This window comes from Triticum urartu, chromosome 1A (assembly GCF_056163025.1).
Source record: "Triticum urartu cultivar PI428250 chromosome 1A, HENAU_Tu73, whole genome shotgun sequence".
Lineage (NCBI taxonomy): Eukaryota > Viridiplantae > Streptophyta > Magnoliopsida > Poales > Poaceae > Triticum > Triticum urartu.
Window position 1 is genome coordinate 333,881,065 of NC_141873.1, and position 13,954 is coordinate 333,895,018.

At 42.7% G+C, this 13,954-nt stretch overlaps 1 protein-coding gene across 2 annotated transcripts; it reads right to left on the bottom strand.

Moving 5' to 3' along the window:
- Positions 1-304: 304 nt before the first annotated feature.
- Positions 305-3,856, bottom strand: ERCC1 (nucleotide repair protein). Of its 2 annotated transcripts, XM_048675086.2 has the most exons (9): positions 3,497-3,854; positions 3,352-3,421; positions 3,144-3,247; positions 2,488-2,587; positions 2,303-2,379; positions 1,816-1,915; positions 1,410-1,481; positions 1,172-1,240; positions 305-986 (listed from the first exon to the last, which is right to left on the bottom strand). In XM_048675086.2, the coding sequence occupies exons 1-9, from the start codon at positions 3,760-3,762 to the stop codon at positions 678-680; spliced, it is 1,167 nt and encodes a 388-aa protein (XP_048531043.1). In that variant the 5' UTR covers positions 3,763-3,854; the 3' UTR covers positions 305-677. The 2 variants fall into 2 exon arrangements, with proteins under 2 accessions (XP_048531043.1, XP_048531050.1); XM_048675093.2 differs by lacking the exon at positions 1,410-1,481 and having other exon boundaries at positions 3,497-3,856.
- Between the last annotated feature and the right edge of the window lie 10,098 nt (positions 3,857-13,954).

Below are 13,954 nucleotides of genomic sequence, written 5' to 3' on the forward strand. Positions count from 1 at the left end.
GCTTGCAGCCCTCCGTTGCAGACTGCAGCGGAGGAACTAGGAAATGAATGGATTGGCGATATTGCTCTACATTGAATGATAATAATAATCAACCAAGAATGGCAGTAGAGCCCGTTTATGTTAAGAGCTTTGCTGAACTTGTGCTCCCAGTTCTGAATGTATCAATGTCAGAACTTGCCCAGTAGAGTTTGAGTTCTATTTTTGGGCAGCAAGAAGTACCGAGTAGTGTGAAAAGTACGCAGCATTAAGCTTAAACACATCTCCAAAGCCTAAACACGAAAGTTAATCGAGCAGTCTGCTTCAGTTGCTGAACAAGAACAACGAAGCATGGGCAATGTTTATCACAAAATACAGATTACATTTTCCGGTGTACTTTTGGATGGCTCTGAGAGTTCTCCAAGGCAGAAAAAAAGAGAAGATCTTTTGGATGGCTCTGAGAGTTCTCCAAGGCAGAAAAAAAGAGAAGATCGGCTAAATTGTGTTGACAGGAAAGAGGAGGCCAGCATAACAATGCAAAATCCAACCCTTGCTGAGAAAAGGGAAGGCCTACACTACAACAACAATCAGTACAATGCAAAATTCACCCTTGTTTAGGAGCAATAAACAGAGGAAGCAAATTTTGCAGCTACAACAACAGCAGTACACCTGCACGTGCCACTTCCTACTCCTTCCTACTGCTAATCTAATTGTTTTGTCTTGTCACCTTCCATGGTTGAGCTGCTAGGACCTTCACCAGCCTCATGGGCCGCCTCGCGGCCCTGACTGCGGATCTTTTCTGAGTACTTTGCAAATGCAGCAGTAAGGGCCGATTTGACATCAGGGCCTTTCTTGTTCTTGGAAGTGCCTGGCTTTTCCGGCGTGCCATCGTTGGTCGATGAAGGCTGACCAGACACTTTCTCTCTGTCGGGAGTATCAGGTACTACGAGGTTTGGGCGGGGCGTAACTCGTTTAAATGGCTCATGAAAAGTATCATGAAGTCGCTTTACCTACATTCGACAAACTCTACATGTTAGCCTAGCGAAACATGGCCTTTCATGTTAGTAAGCGGAAAAGCAAAGCAATGCAGACACGACACATGGTTGTAGCTTATTATATCTATGGGATGATCGGGAAAAAAATGTTGGTAACAACATGAACCATGACAAATAAAATTGGAGGTCTAAAGTGGTACCTTCCGCTCGCCAATTCCTGGACAACGAGCTAGTTCTTCCATAGAAGCATCCATGATTCGGGAAAGTGACTGCAAATACAAGACCCGATGCGTGTAATTATACTGTGAATTGTTTTTGTTTGATGGGTGATCTTGCCGGGTGAAATGCTACCATTTTTACAGTAATAAAGCTGCACACAACAATATCCAATAGATTATGGAAGACAATGTAATAGTTCCAGTTCTTATTCCATCTTACCCCAAAAGACGAACCAAGTGTGATAACATCTGTTTTGTTAACACGCCGGATCGATGTAAGAGCATGAGTGAACTGCCAAAACCAGAACCACAGCATAAATGAGTAACACACCAAATAATGATCATTGTTAACACAATGGACACTCTGAACAGGGCAATATAATTGAGTATTGAAACCACCAAATAATTATCGTTGTTACAGCAGCCCAAAAGGACGATATAACTTCTGTATTGAAACCACTTGCAATGCTTGGAACTTGATAAATGAAAAAGCAATACTGAGTATTGCTGAAGTTGCGGGATTTCTTTTCCGCAAATCTTAATTACTCAACATACTTACTAATCCGTCCCAGTCCAGTTAATGAGATAGATAGATCAAACCATGTTGTAACTGTAAGGGTGCATACCCGAGATAAATAATCATTATCTGTGTGCTCGCGAATGCTGTCAGCTGGCTTGTTTTCAAACACTTTAATAGTCTCCAAGTACCTGCCACATTCCTCCAGACTACAAGAGAGAACAGCTTGGTCAAAGAGCATCTTAGTAAGCCTTTGCAACCAAATCAGTACATCATCATGTTGTTACTAAAATTTTCCAGTTAGCATGTTGGAGAGCTATTAGCATTTCTTTAACATGTACTTACATCCACTATTCCACTCTTGAATTTAATTTTCATATGCAAAATGCTCAACAAGTATTAGATAATGAGATCACTAAGCAGTGCACGGTCACAGTTTTATTTCAGAGCAAAGGAACCTAAACAAGATCTTATAATTGCAAATTTGCAATTACATTTATAAAGAACCAATGCAACAGTACAGAATTAAAACAAAGGGAACATAATTAAACATGGTATTGCATAATCCCAGCATATAAGAATGTTCTGAATAATACCTCCAACCACACAGAAGGGTGCAGTCATGCAGCAGTGATGTCCTTGTGACTTCATGTAAAGGCTTTACTACATCTTCCTGATCATGAAGTATATGAACATGGATTAATAAATAACCTTTTTGAGATGTCTCAAACTTCATTTCCCAATTAAAGCAAAATAGGTTGGTCAGATGATTCAAACTCACAATATCAATATGGCACAAGATGACACGGAGTTTGAAATTCTTTTGGAGCTCCCTTATCCGATAGTACAAGTAGTCTGGGTGAAGAAGATGGTACCTGAGACTGCATTGACCAAAGTTACATGGTAAGAATCATGCCACTACCTCACAGCACACACCGGGGCACAAAACCTTTACTAGCAACAGGTGACGCAGATCACTAAGATTGCAGTACTACTGCTCCAAACTTGTTGTCTAACAGATTGGTAGTGCAGTGCACTATATGAAATGCTAGGGTGTTCAAATAACGGTTCCACATGAACCCATGAAAAAGGGAAGCAGGCAGTAAACCCTGTTTTCGAACGCCCCTAGCGAAATGTATCTGTTAGATGCACAGTACTTTCGCGTATCTCTGGTTCTAGTATTGGCCCCCAATGGTAACAATACATGCAGATGCAGTGAAACCAGCAAACAAAATAGAGGGTGTCCCTCGCCACCTCTCTGTTTTTGGTGGAATAGCCTAGTTTAGGCTTACTTCGATTCCCTGCCATCCTTCTTTCTGTTTGTTTATTTATCCTTGTCTTTGTTTGTGTTCTACTTTGTGCCTTCTTGGCATTGTTCTTCTAATACAAAACGAGTCGAGACAAAGGAACCAACAAATAGAATGATAGAGCAAGAACCTTATGTATAGTGCGCATGATGATTGCCCAATCACGTAGTCCGGAACGATGTCAGCGAACGTCCACCTCGCATTCCTGATGTGCTTCAGTAATGGGTTCCCTTTCTGCCAAGTGAAAAACGAACAAAGACTCCAAATTTAACACAAAAGAAAGGGGAGAAGATTGATTATAAGAAGAAAAGTACTAAATCATCACCACACTCCATTACCTGCCTATTGCTCACTAGAATGGCGTTCTTGCTCTGCGACGGCGTAGTGGTGGCGCCAGCCAAAGGCGGCCTGTTCAAAGAAACCGAACCTAGAGGGGTGAGGCCTCACTGAGAGAATCCGAGGAGAGGGCGAGGGAGATGGTACCTAGGGGCGGTGGATGGCTGTGGAGGCGGCGGGGGAGGGGAGTAGAACTCGGAGGATTTGAGGAAGGAGAAGGCCTCGGAGAACGACGACGACGACGAAGAGCCGGCGGCGGCAGCGGCGGCGCTGGGGAGAGGAGGGTTGTAGGAGGGGGGCGTCGAGGAGGAGGAGGAGGCAGCGGCTCCGTTACCGAAGACCTCTTGGTAGGACGGGATCTTTATGAGGTTCTTGCCGGAGTCAGGCCGCTGCCGACCTTGCTCTCCGTCCATGGCGCGCGGGGGGGCTCAAGGGAGGGGACGACCCGCAGGTCCGTCCACCGACTGCCTCGCTGCAGCGTGGGACTATCAGGCTATTGTGGGCTCCTTGCGACGGTTCGATCTGTTAAGACTCCCGCTACGGGCCGGTCATGGACTAACAAAATATTGGATGCTTTTAAATGATGATGATAGCCCATGAGCCTAAGAGGCCAATTTGGACTAGAAGTTGACGCGCACTTCGCTGCGCCTGATCTCAAAAAAAAAAAAAACAAGACCTCAAAAGAAAAACTTTGCTGCGCCTATTAAAAAAATATTGTTGCGTCGGTTGTGTACTTTTTTTAGCTGTTTTATTGTCGATGTTTGTTGAATGATGTGTGTGTGTTGTGTCATTTATTTTTGCAGGTCGTTGGTGTCGCTGGCTTGGTCCTTGTCTTTAGATTGGACATGATTTTTTTTTGGAGTGGTGGGCGATGGTGACTGTTGTGTTCCTAATCCTACATACTACCTCCATCTAGATGAATAAGTCATTTGGCTAGTTCTAGGTCACCGATTTGAGTAATTAAATATGTGTTATATGTCATGAAAAATATATCACTAGATTTTTACACGGATATAGTTTCTACATATTTAGATAGTTAAATCGTCGACCTAGAACTACGTGAATGACTTATTCACCGAGACGGAGGTAGTATGTGATACTATATGATACCACACGCTTTGTTGTGGGAATTAGTTGCAATATATTTCAATATGATTTGATCGTATGAAACATGAATAATTGCATTAATAACACATGAACTAAAACTAAAAATATATACTCCCTCCGATCCAAATTATAGTTGAAAAATATTTGTTGAATATAAGTGATGTCATAATACATAGAAAAAATTCACATGCATGATGAGTGGGCCCTTAATGAGGTGGCATGTGTGATAAGGTGGGATGTGTGTATTGAATTCATGCTCCAGCCAGTTGCTCGAAAAGTCCGAACTGATGGGGAGGCGGGCAATTATTTCAACACTCCCCCTCACGTCTAGACTATTTTAGTCTTTAGACGTGGGATCGATGCGGGTCGCAAAATTGTTTTATTTAATACTGTGTTGGCAGGGTCTTGAACTCAAGACCTCTTGGCTCGGATACCATATTGAATTCATGCTCCAGTCAGTTGCTCCAAAAGTCTAAACTGATGAAGGAAGACGGGCAATATATATTGCGAATCAACCTGTGGTTGAGTTGGTTAGGTGGACAGTGGTATCCCCAACCCACCAGGGTTCAAATCCTGGTGCTCGCATTATTCCTGGATTTATTTCAGGATTTCCGGCGATGCACTTTCAGTGGGAGGAGACGTTCCCGTCGACGACGAGGCGCCTACGGTGACTTCGTAAATCTCAAGATGATACGCCGGCTCAGTCTCTCGGAGGTGCTCATAGGGGTAGGATATGCGTGTATGCGTTCATAGGGGTGAGTGTATGCGCGTGTATATGAGCGCTTGAGTCTGTACTGATGCTCAAAAAAAAGACGGGCAATATATTTCAAGAATGTGCATGTTAAGATAGATAAAAGTAATGGAGATCAACTAATAATGAAAATAATAATCTCATGCATGTTGTGATGGGTCTTTAATGAAGCGACATGTGTACATGTTAAGATAAAAGAGATAACAAGAACAACTATTTAGGTATATATAGGACATAGGATCCATCGTCAATCAGCAACACATGTGTATCACATATGTGGTTGTATATGTGAGACATGACATAAGAAAATCTACACGCATCCAATAGCTGGATCCAAGCGGTTGAAAAAGCGAACGCCCTTTTACAACCGAGACCCACACATCCAATCTACCAATGATGCACCAAAGCCCTCAATTTCTGGAGAGCATATTATCTTTAGAGATTCCTTTGTTCCTTTTCCCAGTGATAGGAATGTATGGATGTGCGACATCCACACGACCGAAAATAGCTAATTGTTTACATTTTAATAACAACCACTCTACATGTCGGATGGCTGATCTTTGGCAAAGATCAATCGGGTCACGAGCCGTCGAATCAAGGGATGCCCACCTTGCGACCATCCTTCTCCACATTGCTGTTGGGAAACATAGTATGCAATTTTAAAAAATTTCCTACGCTCACGCAATATCTATCTATGAGATGCATAGTAACGAGAGGGGGGGAGTGTGTGTACGTACCCTCATAGACCGAAAGCGGGAGCGTTTGACAACGCGGTTGATGTAGTTTGAACTTCTTCTCGTTCCGACTGATCAAGTATCGAACGTACAACACCTCTGAGTTCTGCACATGTTCAGCTCGATGACGTCCCTCGAACTCTTGATCCAGCAAAGTGTCGAGGAAGTAGATGAGTTTCGTCAGCATGACGGCGTGGTGAAGGTGATGGTGAAGTAATCCGCGCAGGGCTTCGCCTAAGCACCGCGAGAATATGACCGAGGGTGTAATCTGTGGAGGGGGGCGCCGCACACGGCTAACAGATGTTGTTGTGTGTTCTAGGTGCCCCCTCCCCACGTATATATAGGTGGGAGGGGGAGGGGAACAGCCTTGGGGCGCCCCAAGTAGGAGGAATCCTACTTGGGGGCCTAGTCCAATTCGGCCCCCTTACCCTATTTTCCGGAGGGGGAAGGAAGGAGGAGAGAGGAGGGAAGGAAGGGGGGGGCGAATCTCTCCCCTTCCTTCTCCCTTCCCCTCTTTCCTTCCTCCTCTGGTTCGGCCCATACGGGGGCACGGCAGCCCCTGCTGGTTGCTGCGTTTCCCCTCTTGGCCCATTAGTCCCATATCTTTTGCCGGGGTGCCCGGAACCCCTTTCAGACCCGATATGTACCCGGTACCTTCCGAAACACTTCCAGTGTCCGAATACTATCGTCCTATATATCAATCTTTACCTCTCAACCATTTCAAGACTCCTCATCATGTCCGAGATCTCATCCGGGACTCCGAACAACATTCGGTCACCAAATCACATAACTCATATAATACAAAATCGTCATCAAGCGTTAAGCGTGCGGACCCTACAGGTTCGAGAACTATGTAGACATGACCGAGACACCTCTCCGGTCAATAACCAATAGCGGAACCTGGATGCTCATATTGACTCCTACATATTCTACAAATAACTTTATCGGTTGAACCGTTATGACAACATACGTTATTCCCTTAGTCCATCGGTATGTTGCTTGCTCGAGATTCGGTCGTCGGTATCTTCATAACTAGTTCAATCTCATTACTAGCAAGTCTCTTTACTTGTTCTTTAATACATCATCCCGCAACTAACTCATTAGTCACTTTGCTTGCAAGGCTTCTTATGATGTGTATTACCGAGAGGGCCCAGAGATACCTCTCCGATACTCGGAGTGACAAATCCTCATCTTGATCTATGCCAACCCAACAAACACCTTCGGAGATACCTATAGAGCATCTTTATAATCACCTAGTTATGTTGTGACGTTTGATAGCACACAAGGCATTCTTCCGGTATCCAGGAGTTGCATAATCTCATAGTCGAAGGAATATGTATTTGACATGCATGAAGAAAGCAATAGCAATAAAACTGAACGATCATTATGCTAAGCTAACAGATGGGTATTGTCCATCACATCATTCTCCCAATGATGTGATCCCGTTATCAAATGACAACTCATGTCCATGGTTAGGAAACCTTAACCATCTTTGATCAACGAGCTAGTCAAGTAGAGGCTCACTAGGGACACAGTGTTTGTTTATGTATTCACACATGTATTTAGGTTTTCGATCAATACAATTCTAGCATGAATAATAAGCCTTTATCATGAATAGGCAAATATAAAATAACAACTTTATTATTGCCTCCAGGGCATATTTCCTTCAGTCTCCCACTTGCACTAGAGTCAATAATCTAGTTCACATCGCCATGTGATTAACACCCATAGTTCACATCGCCATGTGACTAACACTCAAAGAGTTTACTAGAGTCAATAATCTAGTTCACATCACCATGTGATTAATACCCAAAGAGTACTAAGGTGTGATCATGTTTTGCTTGTGAGAGAGGCTTAGTCAACGGGTCTGTCACATTGAGATCTGTATGTATTTTGCAAATGTATATGTCTACAATGCTCTGCATGGAGCTACTCTACCTAATTGCTCCCACTTTCAACATGTATCCAGATCGAGACTCAGAGTCATCTGGATTAGTGTCAAAGCTTGCATCGACGTAACCCTTTATGACGAACTCTTTATCACCTCCATAACCGAGAAACATTTCCTTATTCCTCTAAGGATAATTTTCACCGCTATCCAATGATTCACTCCTGAATCACTCTTGTACCTCCTTGCTAAAACCATGGAAAGGCACACAATAGGTCTGGTACATAGAATGGCATACTTTATAGAAACTATGACCGAGGCATAGGGAATAACTTTCATTCTATATTCTGTCGTGGTCAGGTTTTGAGTCTAACTCAACTTCACACCTTGTAACACATGCAAGAACCCTTTCTTTGACTGATCCATTTTGAACTTCTTCAAAACTTTATCAGGGTATGTGCTTTGTGAAAGTCCTATCAAGCGTCTTGATCTATCCCTATAGATCTTGATGCCCAATATATAAGCAGCTTCACCGAGATATTTCATTGAAAAATTCTTATTCAAGTATCCTTTTATGCTAACTAGAAATTCTATATCATTTCCAATCAGCAATATGTCATCCACATATAATATCAGAAATGCTACAGAGCTCCCACTCACTTTCTTGTAAATACAGGCTTCACCATAAGTCTGTATAAACCCATATGCTTTGATCACCTCATCAAAAGCATATATTCCAACTCCAAGATGCTTGCACCAGTCCATAGATGGATCACTAGAGCTTGCACACTTTGTTAGCACCTTTAGGATCGACAAAACCTTCTGGTTGCATCATATACAACTCTTCTTTAAGAAATCCATTAAGGAATGTAGTTTTGACATCCATTTGCCAGATTTCATAATCATAAAATGTGGCAATTGCTAACATGATTCGGACAGACTTAAGCATCGCTACGGGTGAGAAAGTCTCATTGTAGTCAACTCCTTGAACTTGTTGAAAACCTTTTGTGACAAGTCAAGCTTTGTAGATAGTAACATTACCATCAGCGTCAGTCTTCTTCTTGAAGAACCATTTATTCTCTATGGCTCGCCGATCATCGGGCAAGTCCACCAAAGTCCATACTTTGTTCTCATACATGGATCCTATCTCAGATTTCATGGCCTCAAACCATTTATTTAAATCTTGGCTCATCATAGCTTCTTCATAGTTCGTAGGTTCGTCATGGTCTAGTAACATGACTTCCAGAATAGGATTACCGCACCACTCTAGTGCAGATCATGCTCTGGTTGACCTACGAGGTTCAGTAGTAACTTGATCTGAAGTTTCATGATCATTATCATTAGCTTCCTCTCTAGTTAGTGTAGGCATCACGGGAACGGTTTTCTGTGATGAGCTACCTTCCAATTCGAGAGAAGGTACAATTAACTCATCAAGTTCTACTTTCCTCCCACTCACTTCTTTCGAGAGAAACTCCTTCTCTAGAAAGGACCCATTCTTAGCAATAAAGATTTTGCCTTCGGATCTATGGTAGAAGGTATACCCAATAGTTTATTTCGGGTATCTTATGAAGACGCACTTCTCCGCTTTGGGTTCGAGCTTATGAGGCTGAATCCTTTTGACATAAGCCTCGCATCCCCAAACTTTTAAGAAACGACAGCTTAGGTTTCCTACCAAACCATAGTTCCAACGAATTTAGACGGTGCCCTATTTAACGTGAATGCGACTGTCTCTAATGCATAACCCCAAAACGATAGTGGTAAATAGGTAAGATACATCATAGAACGCACCATATCTAATAAAGTACGATTACGATGTTCGGACACACCATTACGCTGTGGTGTTCCATGTGGCGTGAGTTGTGAAACTATTCCACATTGTTTTAAATGAAGGCCAAACTCGTAACTCAAATATTCGCCTCCGCGATCAGATCGTAGAAACTTTATTTTCTTGTTACGACGATTCTCCACTTTATTATGAAATTCTTTGAACTTTTCAAATGTTTCAGACTTGTGTTTCATTAAGTAAATATAACCATATCTACTTAAATCATATGTGAAGGTCAGAAAATAACGATACTCACTGCGTGCCTCAACACTCATCGGACCGCATACATTGGTATGTATTATTTCCAATAATTCATTGGCTCGCTCCATTGTTTCGGAGAACGGAGTTTTAGTCATCTTTTCCATGAGGCATGGCTCACAAGTATCAAATGATTCATAATCAAGTGATTCCAAAAGTCCATCAACATGGAGTTTCTTCAAGCGTTTTACACCAATATGACCTAAACGGCAGTGCCACAAATATGTTGCACTATCATTATCAACTTTGCATCTTTTGACATCAATATTATGAATATGTGTATCACTACGATCGAGATTCAGTAAACCATTTGCATTGGGTGTAAGACCATAGAAGGTTTTATTCATGTAAATAGAACAACAATTATTCTCTGACTTAAATGAATAATTGTATTGCAAGAAACATGATCCAATCATATTCATGCTCAACGCAAACACCAAATAACATTTATTTAGGTCCAACACTAATCCCGAAGGTAGATGGAGTGTGCGACGGTGATCTTATCAACCTTGGAATGACTTCCAACACATATCGTCACCTCGCCCTTAACTAGTCTCTGTTCATTCTGCAACTCCTGTTTCGAGTTATTAATCTTAGCAACTAAACTAGTATCAAATACCCAGGGCTACTACAAACACTAGTAAGGTACACATCAATAATCTGTATATCAAATATACCTTTGTTCACTTTGCCATCCTTCTTATCCGCCAAATTAATGTTCGGGGAAGTTCCACTTCCCAGTGGCCATTTCCTTTGCAGTAGAAGCACTCAGTTTCAGGCTTGGGTCCAGTTTTGGGCTTCTTCACGGGAGTGGCAACTTGCTTGCCATTCTTCTTGAAGTTTCCTTTCTTTCCCTTGCCCTTTTTCTTGAAACTAGTGGTCTAGTTAACCATCAACACTTGATGTTCTTTCTTGATTTCTACCTTCACCGATTTCAGCATCGCGAAGAGCTTGGGAATCATTTTTGTCATCCCTTGCATATTATAGTTCATCACGAATAGTAGCTTGGTGATAGTGACTGGAGAACTCTGTCAATCACTATCTTATCTGGAAGATTAACTCCCATTTGATTCAAGCGATTGTAGTACCCAAACATTCTGATCACATGCTCACTAGCTGAGCTATTCTCCTCCATCTTGTAGGCAAAGTACTTTTCAGAGGTCTCATACCTCTCGACACGGGCATGAGTCTAAAATACTAATTTCAGCTCTTGGAACATCTCATATGCTTCGTGGTGTTCAAAACATTTTTGAAGTCCCGGTTCTAAGCCGTAAAGCATGGCGCACTAAACTATTAAGTAGTCATCATATCGAGCTTGCAAAATGTTCGTAACGTCTGCATCTGCTCCTGCAACAGGTTCGTCACCAAGTGGTGCATCAAGGACATAATTCTTCTATGCATCAATGAGGACAATCCTCAAATCATGGACCCAGTCCGCACCATTTCTACTATCATCTTTCGACTTAGTTTTCTCTAGGAACATATCAAAAAAATATAGGATCTATATCGCGAGCTATTGATCCACAACATAGATATGCAAAACTACCAAGACTAAGTTCATGATAAATTAAGTTCAATTAATCAAATTACTTAATAACTCCCACTTAGATAGATATCCCTCAATTCATCTAAATGATACATGATCCAAATCAACTAAACCATGTCCGATCATCACGTGATATGGAGTAGTCATCAATGGTGAACATCTCTATGTTGATCATATCTACTATATGGTTCATGTTCGACCTTTCGGTCTCCAGTGTTCCGATGCCATGTCTGTACATGCCAGGCTCGTCAAGTTTAACCAGAGTATTCCGCATCTGCAAAACTGTCTTGCACTCATTGTATGTGAATGTAGAGTCTATCACACCCGATCATCACGTGGTGTCTCAACACGACGAACTGTCGCAACGGCGCATACTCGGGGAGAACACTTATACCTTGAAATTTTAGTAAGGGATCATCTTATAATGCCACCACCGTACTAAGCAAAATAAGATGCATAAAAGATAAACATCACATGCAATCAAAATATGTGACATGATATGGCCACCATCATCTTGTGCTTTTGATCTCCATCTCCAAAGCATCATCATGATCTCCATCATCACTGGCTTGACACCTTGACCTCCATTGTAGCGTCATGGTTGTCTCGCCAACTATTGTTTCTACAACTATCAATAACACATAGTGATAAAGTAAAGCAATTACATGGCGTTTGTATTTCATACAATAAAGAGACAACCATAAGGCTCCTGCCGGTTGCCAGTAACTTTTACATAACATGATCATCTGATACAATAACGTATATCACATCATGTCTTACCATATCAGACCACAACAACATGCCCCGCAAAAACAAGTTAGACATCCTCTACTTTGTTGTTGCAAGTTTTACGTGGCTGCTATGGGCTTCTAGCAAGAACCGTTCTTACCTACGCATCAAAACCACAACGGTGATTTATCAAGTTTGTTGTTTTAACCTTCAACAAGGACCGGTCGCAGTCAAATTTGATTCAACTAAAGTAGGAGAAACAGAAACCCGCCAGCCACCTTTATGCAAAACTAGTTGCATGTCTGTCGGTGGAACCGATCTCATGAACATGGTCATGTAAGGTCGATCCGGGCCGCTTCATCCAACAATACCACCGAATCAAAATAAGACATTGGTGGTAAGCAGTATGACGATCACCGCCCACAACTCTTTGTGTTTTACTCGTGCATATCATCTACGCATAGACCTGGCTCGGATGCCACTGTTGGGAAACGTAGCATGCAATTTCAAAAAAATTCCTACGCTCACGCAAGATCTATCTAGGAGATGCATAGCAACGAGAGGGGGAGAGTGTGTCTACGTAGCCTCGTAGACCAAAAGCAGAAGCATTTGACAACGCGGTTGAAGTAGTCAAACTTCTTCTCATTCTGACCGATCAAGTATCGAACGTACGTCACCTCTGAGTTTTGCACACGTTCAGCTCGATGATGTCCCTCAAACTCTTGATCCAACAAAGTGTCAAGGAATTAGATGAGTTCCATCAGCATGACAGCGTGGTGACGGTGATGGTGAAGTGATCCGCGCAGGGCTTCGTCTAAGCATCACGAGGATATGACCGAGGGTGTAATCTGTGGAGGGGGGCGCCGCACACGGCTAACAGATGTTGTTGTGTGTTCTAGGCACCCCTCCCCATGTATATATAGGTGGTGGGGGAGGGGAACAACCTTGGGGCACCCCAAGTAGGAGGAATCCTACTTGGGGGCCTAGTCCAATTCGCCCCCCTTACCATATTTTCCAGAGGGGGAAGGAAGGAGGAGGGAGGAGGGAAGGAAGGGGGAGGCTGAATCCCTCCCCTTCCTTCTCTCTTCCCCTCTTTCCTTCCTCCTCTGGTTTGGCCCATATGGGGGGCGCAACAGCCCCTGCTGGGTGCTACGTTTCCCCTCTTGGCCCATTAGGCCCATATCTTTTAACGGGGGTGCCCGGAACCCCTTCCGGTGACCCGATATGTACCTGGTACCCTTCAGAACACTTCCAGTGTCTGAATACTATCGTCTGATGACCCACAAGTATAGGAGATCTATCGTAGTCCTTTCGATAAGTAAGAGTGTCGAATCCAACGAGGAGCAGAAGGAAATGACAAGAAGTTTTCAGTAAGGTATTCTGTGCAAGCACTGAAATTATTGGTAACAGATAGTTTTGTGATAAGGTAATTCGTAATGGGTAACAAGTAACAAAAGTAAACAAGGTGCAGCAAGGTGGCCCAATCCTTTTTGTATCAAAGGACAAGCCTAGTCAAACTCTTATATAAAGGAAAGCGCTCCCGAGGACACGTGGGAATTATCGTCTAGCTAGTTTTCATCATGCTCATATGATTCACGTTCGTTACTTTGATAATTTGATATGTGGGTGGACCGGTGCTTGGGTACTGCCCTTCCTTGGACAAGCATCCCACTTATGATTAACGCCCTTCGCAAGCATCCGCAACTACGAAAGAAGAATTAAGGTAAACCTAACCATAGCATGAAACATATGGATCCAAATCAGCCC